Source organism: Aulostomus chinensis, chromosome 20 (genome assembly GCF_037954235.1).
Source record: "Aulostomus chinensis isolate RoL2024-O1b breed Wild chromosome 20, RoL_Achi_v1.0, whole genome shotgun sequence".
Taxonomy (NCBI): Eukaryota; Metazoa; Chordata; class Actinopteri; order Syngnathiformes; family Aulostomidae; genus Aulostomus; species Aulostomus chinensis.
In genome coordinates this window covers 23,536,177-23,549,161 of record NC_141339.1, presented here as the reverse complement: position 1 = coordinate 23,549,161, position 12,985 = coordinate 23,536,177, and the positions used below count along the sequence as shown (strand labels likewise).

The window sequence follows — 12,985 nt, the reverse complement described above, 5'->3', positions numbered from 1 at the left end:
AAGGCGCAGGCTGCGCGGGGGAAGTCCCTTCATTGTGTATGTGGGCGCGCTGTGACGTCACATGAGCGCAAACCAAGCCCAGCAACTCTGTAGCGCAGCGCGTGCTTGCGCCCCACCCCGCGCAGCCACCGCGTCTGCCGCGTTCAGTGTGAAACCACCTTCAGACGTCGTTTTCTTTATTTCATATGGGATTTTGACAGCTCCCTTCTCCTCCTTTTTTTAACGGAACTGCGTTCCGGCCGTGAATATTTTACAGGGACTGCGTTCCGGCTCACTTTCACCCCTGCTGATACGACACCAGCAGATTTCAAACACAAGTTGTTTTTTTTGCGTACTTTTTCAAGCCTCTGTTCTCCAGGGGGGAAGTGAATTAAAGACATTTACATTTAGGAACTCTGTAAAAAAAAAAAAAAAAAAAGTGACTTCCCAGGAAGAAGAAAGCTCCGTAACTGTCAGGGTGGATGCTGTCACAAGTGAAAGTGAAGAGGTCATTTATTTTTTACAAGGACGCAGGACACTTGGTGCTTCTGTTCATGCAGGATATTCACGTGTCAGCCAAACTCTCAGGATGTTCTCTGTGTCATGTGATCAGGCCGATCTGGTGCTGGGGGGGGGGACGAGTGAATGGAAGCACACGGGTGACCGGAGCAGAGATAAGTAGCCAGACACAATAGGAATTAATTCAGCATGTTAAAGTGCAGCTGGCTCTGCAGCACTGAGCAGGTGCCCCCACCCTACAGAGAGGATTCAGGGCGGTGGAAAGACAGCAAGTGGGGCATCGACTGGTTCATTCTTACTCCACAAACTGTGAAGATGTGTGAAGATACAGTAAATAAGAGGTTCACCTGAGGAGAGCTCTCAGGGGAGACCTGGCGCTGGCCTGGACAAAAACAGGAAATGGGAGTCAGCCTAGCAGCAATCACAACTAGTTGGTACTCTGACGGCACTTAGCAAGCTTAAATCTCCCACAATGCACTGGAGAGTTTGTAAACAGACGTTTCACTGCTGCCGTGGACCGTTGGGCTCAGTTAGCATCAAGCTAAACACACGTTGCTGGCTCTTTCTGCGTCCTGGAGTCTAAAAGCAGTGACGCAAAAGGGGAAAGAACGTCTAAGCAGAGGGGGAAGAAGTACCCGCTTCCTTCCATACCAGTTAAAATACAGGTCTCTCAATTCTACAGGGTTACAAAGTAAAAGTACACCTTCTACGTGATGTTGGTGTACTCCAGGACTGAAGAGCATCCAGTCCTCCGAGCGTGGTCTTCTACAGCTCCTACACGGAGAATCGTGTCCAAGAGTTTAACTTGAAAATACTTTATCAGGTTGTGTCTTTTTCTTCAGGGCGTGTGAGTACGCAAGTACATTACTCTCAATCAAGTAAAGTACTTGAGTAAAACTAGTTCTTTCCAGCGCTACTTAAAAGGTAAAGTCAGGTTTCTGGGTGAAGTATCACTTTAACGCGGAGAGATGCTTCTCATCGTCCCTCCTTTCTCCTAATCCGCGCTCTTCCTCTCTCTCCTCCGTCCTCTCATTTCCGTGCATCCCTCCATCCACCTCGCCCTGCATCCTTTCATGTCCCTCCACCTCCCTCCTCCCTCCCCAGACTCTGGTTGTCAGTCACTTTCCCAACAGACGGCAGCAGCAGCGGCAACGCGGCGGCGGCGGCGGCGGCGGCAGCAGGAGGAGCAGAGACGGTAATCCCCCTCAGCCACCCCACCCCTCTCCTAAACACAGGCACCGAGGCAGACGGGAGGGGAGCAGAACCTCCCCGGACACCTGTGCTGCCGGAGCCCAGTTTGGGCTTCACGGACGTGATCAGAGGAGGTGATGCTCCAAACGGCGACGTGGACGCGTTAACGAGCGGCTGAATCTGTTGACGGAGGCGGCACCATCATCCCGGGCGGATGAAGATGAAGGCGGAGGCATGATGATGATGATGATGATGATGATGATGATATAGCAGGTGCTGCAGGGTCGTGCCGCATTGCTTGGCCGCCGCGAGCGACGCCGCGGAGACGGTGGGTGATGCTGCTGTCGTCGTCATTGTGCCACAGAGAGAAAGAGAGGAGGGGAGGTTTGACATGGAGGGACGCGGCTGTCTGAAGCCTGCAGCTCATCCTTCACCTGATTCAAACGTGGAGGAAATATGGTGTAAAAGTTGAATTCTTGACTGTGGAATGATAGAAATGTTTCTGTGCGTAAAAGTGACTGACCCACAATGTACCATCGGAGCGTCACAGCATCTGTGCCAGTTCAGGGTGGATTAGCGTCTACACAGCAGCAGCGGCGGCGGCAGCTGCAGCAGGCCTCCATCTGATCAGGGAGCCTCACAGAATATTTGCTTCACCCTGTTGCTGGAGGAAACCTTTCGCTTTGCTGTCACTGGCTCTGGTCTGGCCCCTCGTGGAGGCGCAGCTGTTGCAAAGGATGACTCACTTGCAGGCTGGCCTCTCTCCAGAGACCCTGGAGAAGGCCAAGGTGGAGCTGAAAGAAAACCCAGAGACTCTACACCAGGACATCCAGGAGGTCCGGGATATGATCATCACCCGGCCGGACATCGGCTTCCTCAGGACAGACGACGCCTTCATCCTTAGATTCCTCCGCGCGAGGAAGTTCAACCACTTTGAGGCGTTCCGGCTGCTGGCTCAGTACTTTGAGTACCGACAGCAGAACCTGGACATGTTCAAGAACCTGAAGGCCACAGACCCGGGTATCAAGCAGGCCCTGAAGGATGGCTTCCCTGGTGTGCTCTCCAATCTGGACCGATACGGCAGGAAAATACTGGTGCTGTTTGCAGCCAACTGGGACCAGAGCAGGTAAAGGGAAGGGAGGGGGGCAGCTGCTGACGTCTGACGACTCAAGAGGTCACATGTTGCGTCGTATGGAGCGTCCTAAAGGTCACAAGGAGATGGGTTTTTACCCTCCCTCAGCTACGTTCTTCCTTCGCTCCTTCTGAGCTGCACCACGTCTGTTGTATTTGTATGCATGAGTGATGAACGCAGTGGAAATGCAAATATACTGCGAGGGAGTTTAGCAAATACGGAACATATTGCTAATGCATCGCAGGAGAGTGCAAAAGTATTGCAAGAGAACCCAAAAAATTATCGTGAGGGAACAAAAATATTGGTCACCAAGGAAGAAGATTTATTCTGTAAGGAAAAGAAATGTGAGGGAACGCAAAGGTTTATCAGGAGAACACTATTTATTGACTAGAAACAAAAGTTATTGTCAGAGAACACGGAACATATTGCAAGGAAGCAAGATGTACTTGTGATGGAATATAAGATATTAGATAGAACGTATTGCAAAGCGAGGGATCGCACGCACACACCAGTAAACCTCACGGTGACCCTCATGGGCTTCTGTAGAACCGACAGTTAGGATCAAGCCTCTGGTTTGTGGAGCTCTCCTTTCAGCACCTCACTCATTTCCATTCATCTGGAACGCTCACTAAACCTCCAGAACTCTTGTGATTTTTAATTACTGTCATAAGAAATGTGTTGATAACGAACGTAGCGATCCACCGGGAAGCGCTGAAGTACTCGATCCCTCAAATGCACTCGTAGAAGATACATGAGCAACACGCCGCCGCAGTCACAGGCTCCACTCTCCAGATGACGTCTTAGAACCAGGCTGCTAGATCATTAGGAAGGAGCCTCGCTGAGGTTTGGGAAGGGGGTCGGGATTCTAGGTCATCCCAGATTTGTTGGATATGTTGAAGCAGGAGGGCCAAACTCGTCAAATAATAGCAGGTCAAACCGGGAGAAACGGCTCCAGACGAGAAAACAAAAGAAGAGAAGTAGCAAGGCGACATTTGGGCCTGACTGGTTTGTCATTGGGCTTTCGTCTGTTAAGCTAGCAAGAATCACACTGGAGAACCTGGCAGAAGAAAGGACCAAAGAATCAAGGAAATGCAGTTGACGGGTAACAAAGGTGGTTGAATTAGATGTGAAGTATCTGAGGGATCATGAGGCAGACACACATTCACCCAAATACACCGTGTACAGCGGGGAGGTGGGGATTTTTGTAGTCCAACGAAGTTAGCATCTAGCATCATTTAGACCAAAGTATGAAGAGATTATTGCATGAGATTTTGTCTTATGGCAGAAAATCATTGTTAGCCAAAGCTCATGAGAGTTACATGTTTTTTTCAGAAAGATACAAATGTAAACAAATACAAATGTACGTACCGTTAGCAGTACAAAGCTAACGTAATGTTAGCAGTACAAAGCTAATGTAATGTTAGCAGTACTAAGCTAATGTAACATTAGCAGTACTTAGCTAACGGTAGCCTATGAAGGAGCTACACCAGGGTCACATGACTTCAAGGTCACCACCAGTAAGTTTTTAGACACCAGCAATTTTTCTTTATTTTATGTGTAATTTCAGGCAATTAGCTGAAAAGCTGTCACCTTTGAGATGAGGGAACTGGACCTGTTGTCCTTTTTCTGGGTTTCTGGATTCATTCCTTTGCTGCTCTAAACAGACGGTTCCGTATGCAGAAGGCGTCCATAATACAGCGTCCCTGAAGACAACCACAGCAAGCTTCCAGAGGACAACAGTAAATAGTCTGCTCATGTTCTACCATCCAGGGCCACCCTAGAAGGTAGATCAGAAATTGTTATGCAGTGGAACCGACTCGCAGAAAATCCAGCATTTCACAAAACTCAACACGTTGTTGAGCTTTCACCTTCAGGGCCACTAAAATAGCAAAGGCACTCAGAAGCTGAGATGTAGAAACTCAGTTTAGAGGAACAACTGTTGTTCCTGTAGGGGCTTCTTTCCTTTTTTTTTTCTTCGCTGTTTCTGTTGGCACCGCAGCAGCAACAGTTAGACGACGTGAGGCGGCCAACGGGACGTGCAGGCCGTTATCTTGATTCTCAATGTACATTTCCGTCACTCGTGTTTCCTGTTGTGCTCAGGAAGCTACAATGCTACCCAGGGACACGATGCATCCAGGGAGCTTCCCCTGCCCTGGTAACAAACACTCTCTTATTTTTCTCTCCCAGATACACGTTTGTGGACATATTGAGGGCAATTCTACTCTCCTTGGAGTCTATGATTGAAGATCCAGAGCTGCAAGTCAATGGCTTCATCCTCATCATCGACTGGAGTAACTTCACCTTCAAGCAGGCGTCCAAACTGACTCCCAGCATGCTGCGGTTGGCCATCGAGGGGCTGCAGGTAAGAGGCTCCACCCTCCTTCTGCTGGGTGTACTTTTCGAAAGTGTATTTAGTACTTCACAAACTGATGTCTCGAGCAAAAAAGGATGTTTTCTTCCTCCTGCATTTCTTCTTTTTGACTCCAGAACGCAGAAAAAGCCAGCAACGTGTATTTAGCGTAAAGCTAACGGAGACTGATGGCTAACAACAGCAAAACTGTCCGTAACGTAACTTTACAAACTCTCCTCCTGGTCATCGTTGGTCAAAATCTACAGTTTCTTTATCCAGCCGTATGATCAGTAGTCCCTCAGTGCTGTGCTTGGGGATCAAAATAAACGAGTTACGGTTCCTCTGGTTCCCGAGTAACTGGTTCCCGTTACTCTGGATGCGCGCGCTGGAGTAACGTTCTTGCCGTTGTTCGCCGTCAGTCTCCTGGAGCTTCAAGCTGTAGATGTACGTGTCTGGCTCGCCTGCATCCTGGAGTCTCAAAGCAATCAAGTCACTCATTTGCGAGTGAAGTGTCGCTTCAATAAAAACTCAAAACCACGGTCATGCTGGATGAAATCTCTGCATGTCGGAGTGCGCAAGTGTGAATTTATGTTGCACTTTTATTCGTTTTGCAACCAAAACAACACAAGATTGTTCCAGCTCATTCCAATTTCCTGGAAACAGAAAGGCTCTGAGGAACTATTTTACATTTCGTGACAGTAGCTGAACAAACCGCCGTCATCCTCTCTGCAGTCAAAGCGTTCCACTTAAGAAGCAGCCGAGCGGCACGTTAAAGCTGTGAGCTTGTATTAGAGAGCAGTAGAAGGGAATAATGACTTTTCCGTTTTGATTACACACCGCAGTGTCTTTTTTTTTCTTTCATGGCTCGTTTGGCAGCGAGATGATCCAGCAAGGCTGTCAGGATGGTTTTTTCTAATGAGTCTGTCTCACGTTTGCAGGTAGAAAATGAAAGATAAATGTAGATTCAGATTCAGGACACCTTAATGTCATTATTGAAATGAAGGAGTGAAATAAAGGCCACGCAGGTCTCCTCTGGTTACCGGCCAAACCCGTTAGCGTGTGTGAGTGGCGGGCGGCGTTTATTGCTTTCTCAACATCCTTGTGAGTCATCTGCCAATTTGTGTTCGGCCCCATTCGTCAAAGAGAAATCAGAGGGGACGTGTTTCTAGAGGGAACTGTTGAGTCAGACACAGATTATCTGCTGCGTTTGTGATGAGTGTCAGCGCTGCGTAAACTATTATTTATTTTCCTAGCTTAAGCATATGTTATCATAACTACATTGATATTTTGCATACTGGTACAATTACATTTTTGATGCTGGGGTGTGTGTGCAACCGTGTCCCCCAACCAAACTCCATTGAGATAATGGGCATTTTAAAGGTTGTGTGCTTGTTGTTAGGTTTACAAAAGTGGTACAGTGTACAAAAATGTGAAAGACCAATTAGTGTCTTGATGTTGTTTCATCTGCATCATTTTGATACGTCTGCTGCATTTAACTCACGGCAAAATTGAGGTTCTGAAGCAGCAGTCATCCAGACGCAGCTCTTCAGTTCTGTTTGAGCCTCTGGCAGCGTTTATGTTTTGGTTGGTTTGAGTCCTAAAACCTGTAAATCGGGTAGCATTACTAAACTTGTGTTCCCCTGTCTCGAGTCAGTGGGTTTCTGGTTCAATGTCTGATACAAGATCTGTGGTTAACAACCACTTAGCAGACCTAGCTTCACGCTAGCTCGGGATATTTTAACATTTTGTTCGACTGTATTTATCGTAAAATACATCAGTAAACACTTCTACAGCTTTTTATCATCTTGATAAAACATGGGCGGCTAACAAGTGTCTGAAAGAGACGACAGAAGACACAACATCTCGAGAGCGAGAACAGAATCAGAGTGAAGCTCAGTTGTGGTGACGTGGTGTCGTTCCCTCATAGGCTAACGTTAGCTTAGAGCTTCCAACTGCATTTACACTTCAAGAATCATACAAGTAGTCTTCATTTTACCAAAGAGGTAATTTAATTGTTTTGTAATTGTTTAGAATCCAAAATACAAGGCACGTTGTTTTTGGGTTTGTTTGGGTTTTTTTTTTGGTTGAGGGGACGATGCTAGCAATGCTAAAGTCCAGGCGCACCTAAAAAAATACATCATCCCATCCTCTTTTTCTGCCATGGCTGATGAAGAATGGTGTAAGCGCACGGGAGTATAAAGCCTCTCCTCCTCAATTAAAGAATTAATCGATTCTTTATTTTACAAACCAGAAGTATGTGCACTTGTATGGAGAGACCTCAGGAACAGACGAGCGTGAGCATTTCCTTCTTCTTCAGTCTTTACGACTCATTAATACATTTCTGGAGAACCGTGATGTTTTCATACTGGCTCTTCTTCCTCCACGCATTCACCTCTCCGTCGGCAGGGTGGACCTGGTGTTTTTCAGAAAGCTTCATTTTTCAGTCCGAGGGAACGAGAGGACGGTGCATCGCTGCAGAGAGAGAGTAAAGACCCTGTTACTGACACAGTATCTGATGAGAGGCTGAATTATTGATAGGAGCTCGTACCTGAGCCCAGCTGCTCATTACTGCTGCAGCAAAATGAAAGAGAGAAAGAAGCGTAATCAGGTGGTTTGATTTGTCAGATCAATAAAAGTCACAGTCACTTGTTACTTGAATGATGGGAGATGTTGAGACGGGAAATACATTTGTGAAACATTTTCTTTACTGTCAGCGTAAAGGAGCACACCGACTCTCAGGGAAAGTCTCATCGTCTATCGTCCACAGAGTCAGACATGAAGAACGAGCCCCTCTAGGGAGATGAGACCCACACCAGTTAGCTTAGCCCAATGGCCGCTAGTGAGTAGGAAGTGTTAGCATCAGCTAGCTCAGGTCCAGGCTAGTTAGCTTATCACAATGGCCGCTAGTGAGTAGGAAGTGTTAGCATCAGCTAGCTCAGGTCCAGGCTAGTTAGCTTATCACAATGGCCGCTAGTGAGTAGGAAGTGTTAGCATCAGCTAGCTCAGGTCCAGGCTAGTTAGCTTAGTCCAATGTCTGGTAGTGGGTGGAAGTGTTAGCATCAGCTAGCTCAGGTCCAGGATGCTGGTGTGTCCAGCAGGAATCCTCCTCCTCCTTGTCATCAGTAGCAGCAGTCGCTCTTCTAGTCCTCAACAAACCTTTGGTTCTGTTGACCCAAGTTCCAGTGGAGCTTTGGAGGTGCTGCGTCAAATCACTGCGCCCAGTTAGGAAAGTAGTTCCGGCTACGTGTCTGATTCTACCACTACAACGTCTCCTCATGTTAAACTGGTATTCATCACCAAGGTTACACACAACCCTCCTGATATTAATGCAGGCAGAGACGGAGCTACGCTAACACTTCCCACACACTACCAGTCACTGTGCTAAGCTAACTAGCTTGGCCCTCAGCTCCCTAAAGCAGCACAGAGGAGAGAAGACTCCCTGTCTGAGGATTTCCCTAAAAGTTAGAATTTAAGAATAATTTGTAATTGTTTATGATATGCTTTCATACAGTTAACTATGATATGATAACAAATGTAGGAATGAGGTCATAACTTCAGCGAACTGGGCAAAAACATAGAGCTGCGTTTCAAAGAACTGCCACGTACGTTTTTATTGAAAAGTGATGCGAGAGCTGCTGGATGGCTGACAGTGTGGACACGTCTGCTCTGTCTTCATCACGGTGGTTCGATAAGCTAAAGAGAACCAGCCGACTGCAGCCTCTTATCGGTGGATGTGGACTTGTTGCCCCTCACAAACGCATTAAGCAGCTGCAGTGAGTCACGTCAGTCCTAGCAGGTCTGCTGCGAGTCTGAAAGCAGCGACTGAGTCACACTCGTCTGCAGGGCAGTGTTTCTTCTGCTCCAAGTGTTTAAACACTCGATTAACGTTCATGTGCATCAGTAATTTCATATCTGCTGCCGTTCTTGTTTGCTTTGTCACCCACAGATTTTTGAGGCTGATGCGATGTGTCAGGGAGGCAATTAGACTGTTGAATATGTTCTTTCAAACAACTTGAATTTCACTGAGAGAATTCAAACACAGCTGCTGCTTCGGGCGTTTGGCGACTGGATGGTCGCGAATCAGGCCCCCAACCAGATTCTCCCACGGCCCCTCCCCCTAAGGCCCCGGGGACCCAGTCGCAAGCCTTCTCCAAATCCTCAAAACACACAGAGGCAGGATCGTGGCGTGATAAAACAGCCGCACGTGAAAATGTTCGTGGGGGGTGGGATAAAAATAACAAAGACTTTATTTTTAAGACAGAAGAGCATAATAAATGAGTGCCGTCTCAGAGGAGTCAGAAGTTTCAACTTTAGTGTTCATTTCCTGTCCTGCAGAAAAAGCCAGGTTCATTCACCTGACAGCTGATTGTATTGACATCATCACTTAGCCCAGCGAGAGACGCTGAATCACCGCATACTGGGTTGGGTTGATTGTTCTTTTTCAAGGACTCTCAATCCGAGTGTTTCTGTGTTTCCTCCAGTTTCAGAGCAGCGAGTCATCTTCTCTCTTGTATCTCTCACTGCTGTCCTTCTACATTTGGCAGCCCCGACAATATTAGTTTGGAGCAGCCCAATACAAATAGCATGTAGGCCACATGCCTTGGGATCCAATTTTGTGGCACAGTGTGATGTGCAGCAGCAAGATTGTATGTTTGGATCCCTGCTGGTGGCCCCGAGGCTTCAATGAGCCGCAGAAAAACACGGTTTCCCATTATTATGATTGTTATTATTATTATTTTGAGGGTCTCTTTGAGCGGTGCTGTGACAGAGGCCGGCGCTCAGAATGAGGAAGAGGGACACCTCATGTCACAGAAGCCGGTGCTGATCTGTGCAGCGTCTTCCTCCATGTGTCACGTCCCATTTCTGTTACTATTCTTAGAGCCTCTACAGCAGAGAGGCTGAGCGTGTTACCTTTGCCCCGAGGGCGCTGCTATTAACGGCTGGTCACCGGGAACGAGCACGAATGTTTGCGGAACGCTTCGGGGCAACTCTCCACAAACGAAGAGGAATCTTGAGTGGCGGTGAGATTTGGTGCAGGTTGGAACAGTGAGATAATGAGCTGGTTCACCTCCGGATGGTCTCTTGACTGTCGCAGGTTAACTCTCCTGGTTATCTGGAGTAAACTGCCTCTTGGTCTCATCAATAGAAACGTATTTTAAAAACAAGAACAAGTCATAACTATTTAGTTTTTTTCACGCTCAGGAACTCGCAGTGTGACGGACACCCGAAAGCTGTACTGTAAACATACTTTGCTGTTAAACTACGACTCCTGGAAAACTTGTGCAGAAAAATGAAAACCAAAATGGTGGACTTCCTGTTGGGTGTAGGTCATGGCACCAGCAGACTTATTGCTGGTTTCGTCATGTGTGCTGACCGAGTTACACACGTGTAGGTGTAGCAAGCAGGTGAGGAGCGTTTGAAGCTATCTAGGGGGTGACGTGGAGGAAGTTTACTCCCACACACGAGATCCAGCCTCTTTATTTGGGTCTGGAGAACACGTGGAGTATTCTGAACACACGGGACCTTTGCTGTAGAACTCAGACCGACTCGGTGTTGCAGTGGTTTAACGCGGTTGAATACATCAGGCTACCGAGTCATCAGGTCCCGTAGGTGTTGGACCAGCCGACGCACATCTTTTTGAGCTGCTTCTGCTTCCAGTGCTGATTTTGCTGATATTTGAGCCTCTAATGGGCGCAGAGGGAGGAACTCAGGCTGGTTCGCTGACACCACAGAGCCCCATGTCCTTAGGTTGACCCTCGCTGCAGTCAACATGCTGCCTGACTCCTTATTGTCTGGACTTGGTGTGCCGATTCCTCTTCACCGGCGCATCCATGGCACATGCTCAGCTGTCCCACACGCTCCTTCCGTCTATTTCTTCCTGCTCTCATAAAGGAGATTATATTACAGCATCCTGGGAAACACAGAAGGTGAAACAGTGTGCAGGGTTCAAACCCATCCAGTCATAATCCTGCAGGATTACAACGTTACACAGGGATTAAAGTCTGTAAAACCTTTTTTTGGGGGGGTTTGTTCTTTTCTAGACAAAATTTTTAAAACAGGAATTTCATGTGTAAGAAAATACAGGGTGAGAAGTTTTATTGTTCTTCTGTTCAAAGACAAAAAAGAAAATGTCAACAGATTACGAGGGCAAAAAGATTGTTTTGTTACGATGAAAATATCTAATCCTGAATATTAATGTGAGGGGGGGGGGGTTACAGGTGTTTTCCTCATTCATATTTAGTTCCCCAAACTAGTACTTTGATTTCAGAGGCTCACCGCTGGGTGTCTCGTGTTCTTCCCTCCTGCGGTGCAGCCGTGGAGGGTTAGAGGTCAAAGACGGGGACTTGAGCGGACGATGACCTTGAGCGATGGGGACCAGTCGTTTTGGAGAGTTTTGCTGCTGTGAGCCGTCTGTCTCCATTAGCTTCAAGCTAATCACACATGGCTGGTGCGCTCTAACCTGGTTAGTTTTTGGTGACCAAGTGATTGTACCTGTGTGCTCAAGCCTGAGCCTGTTACCAGGTGGACTTTGCACTTTGGTGCCCTTCAGAACATCTAAGCTAGCAGTGTCAATGGAAGACAAATATATCAGATGATGCAAAAAAAACAAACCCTCAGTAAACCTGCTGTCGTCCGAGCACAGGACCTTCCTCCTTCCTGGGTTTGCCCTTTTGCTCCGCCCCAAACACAACTGGCCAATAAGCAAGTGTGAAACCTCTCACCTTCTTCTTCTTTTTTTGCGTCTATTGGCGGTTGGAGAGCTTGCGTACAGGTTCATTACTGCCGCCTAGTGGGGTCGTTCAGTTGGATGTTTCTCTGCAGATGTTTTCCCACCTGGTGGTGGAGTTCTCACCAGTTCTGAGCTGAACGGTTGCATCGTGGGCTGAAGTGTTGCAGCCCGCTGAGCGGCTGCTACACCCCCGCCAGGCCTGTGGGCCTCAGACCTGCAGGACGGAGAGGAGGAAGATGTCATCTCACCAAAGATCAATTATCTTGTAGGTGACCTGTGGTGGGAGGGGCCTGGCACCAACCCCCTGTTGGTGGGAGGGGCCTGTGTGTGAACAGGCCTGAGGATGAAAGGCAGCCAGCTGACGGCCGCATCTACGGATCCAGACTGGAGGTGTGAACGGCCCTTTGTCGTCCTCGGCCTATGGATCTCTCTTAGCCTCCCACCCTTCACTTTTGTTTTCTTTACCCTCCCCCTCCTCTCTCTTTGGCATCATCCTCCTCCCCCTCTCTTCTCTTAATTTGGTTACTCCATCATTGTTCACTGGGACAATGATGGCAGTTGAACCGATCAGCTGTCAGCGCACGCTGACACGTCTCGGCCTCCTGCTGCATGTGAACACTCACCATGAGCTCACGCTCTTATTAAAGGGCTTCAGAGCAAAAGTCTGGTTTTCTTACACAGAAACAATCAAGCAGACTTCACCTGCGTCCACCTGAGAGCATCATCATCCTCTTCATCGCTGCATGATGCAATGTGCTTTGTTGTTCCTCCCTCTTCCTCCTCCCTTGTCTTCCTCTCTCCCTCTACCCCCCAACTCCCCCTCCTGCCACATCCCACCCTTCTTCTTATGTTGCCACGGCAACATGTCCAACTGCCTCGCTATCTGCTCTGCCCTCTCCTCCAGATGGGCTCCCTTTGTTGTGTGTGTGTGTGTGTATGTGTGTGTGTGTGTGTGTGTGTGTGTGTGTGTGTGTGTATGTGTGTGTGTGTGTAGAATCGTTCTCCATCTCTGTCTCTCTGTTTCCTCTAAGACGTTCAGGCAGCTGGTTGAGCTGTCGAATGATGCAAATGCAGGTGCCGTTAT

General features: G+C 47.9%; 1 protein-coding gene across 1 annotated transcript in view; it reads left to right on the top strand.

Annotated features, from left to right (window-relative positions):
- The first annotated feature begins 1,255 nt into the window (after positions 1-1,255).
- The window catches only part of clvs2 (clavesin 2), a 24,783-nt gene continuing 13,053 nt past the window's right edge, over positions 1,256-12,985 (top strand). Inside the window, exons 1-2 of the mRNA XM_086189892.1 lie at positions 1,256-2,815; positions 5,009-5,183. Coding sequence (XP_086046018.1) covers positions 2,427-2,815; positions 5,009-5,183 — 564 coding nt within the window. The 5' untranslated portion in view covers positions 1,256-2,426. The remainder of the gene's footprint in view (positions 2,816-5,008; positions 5,184-12,985) is intronic.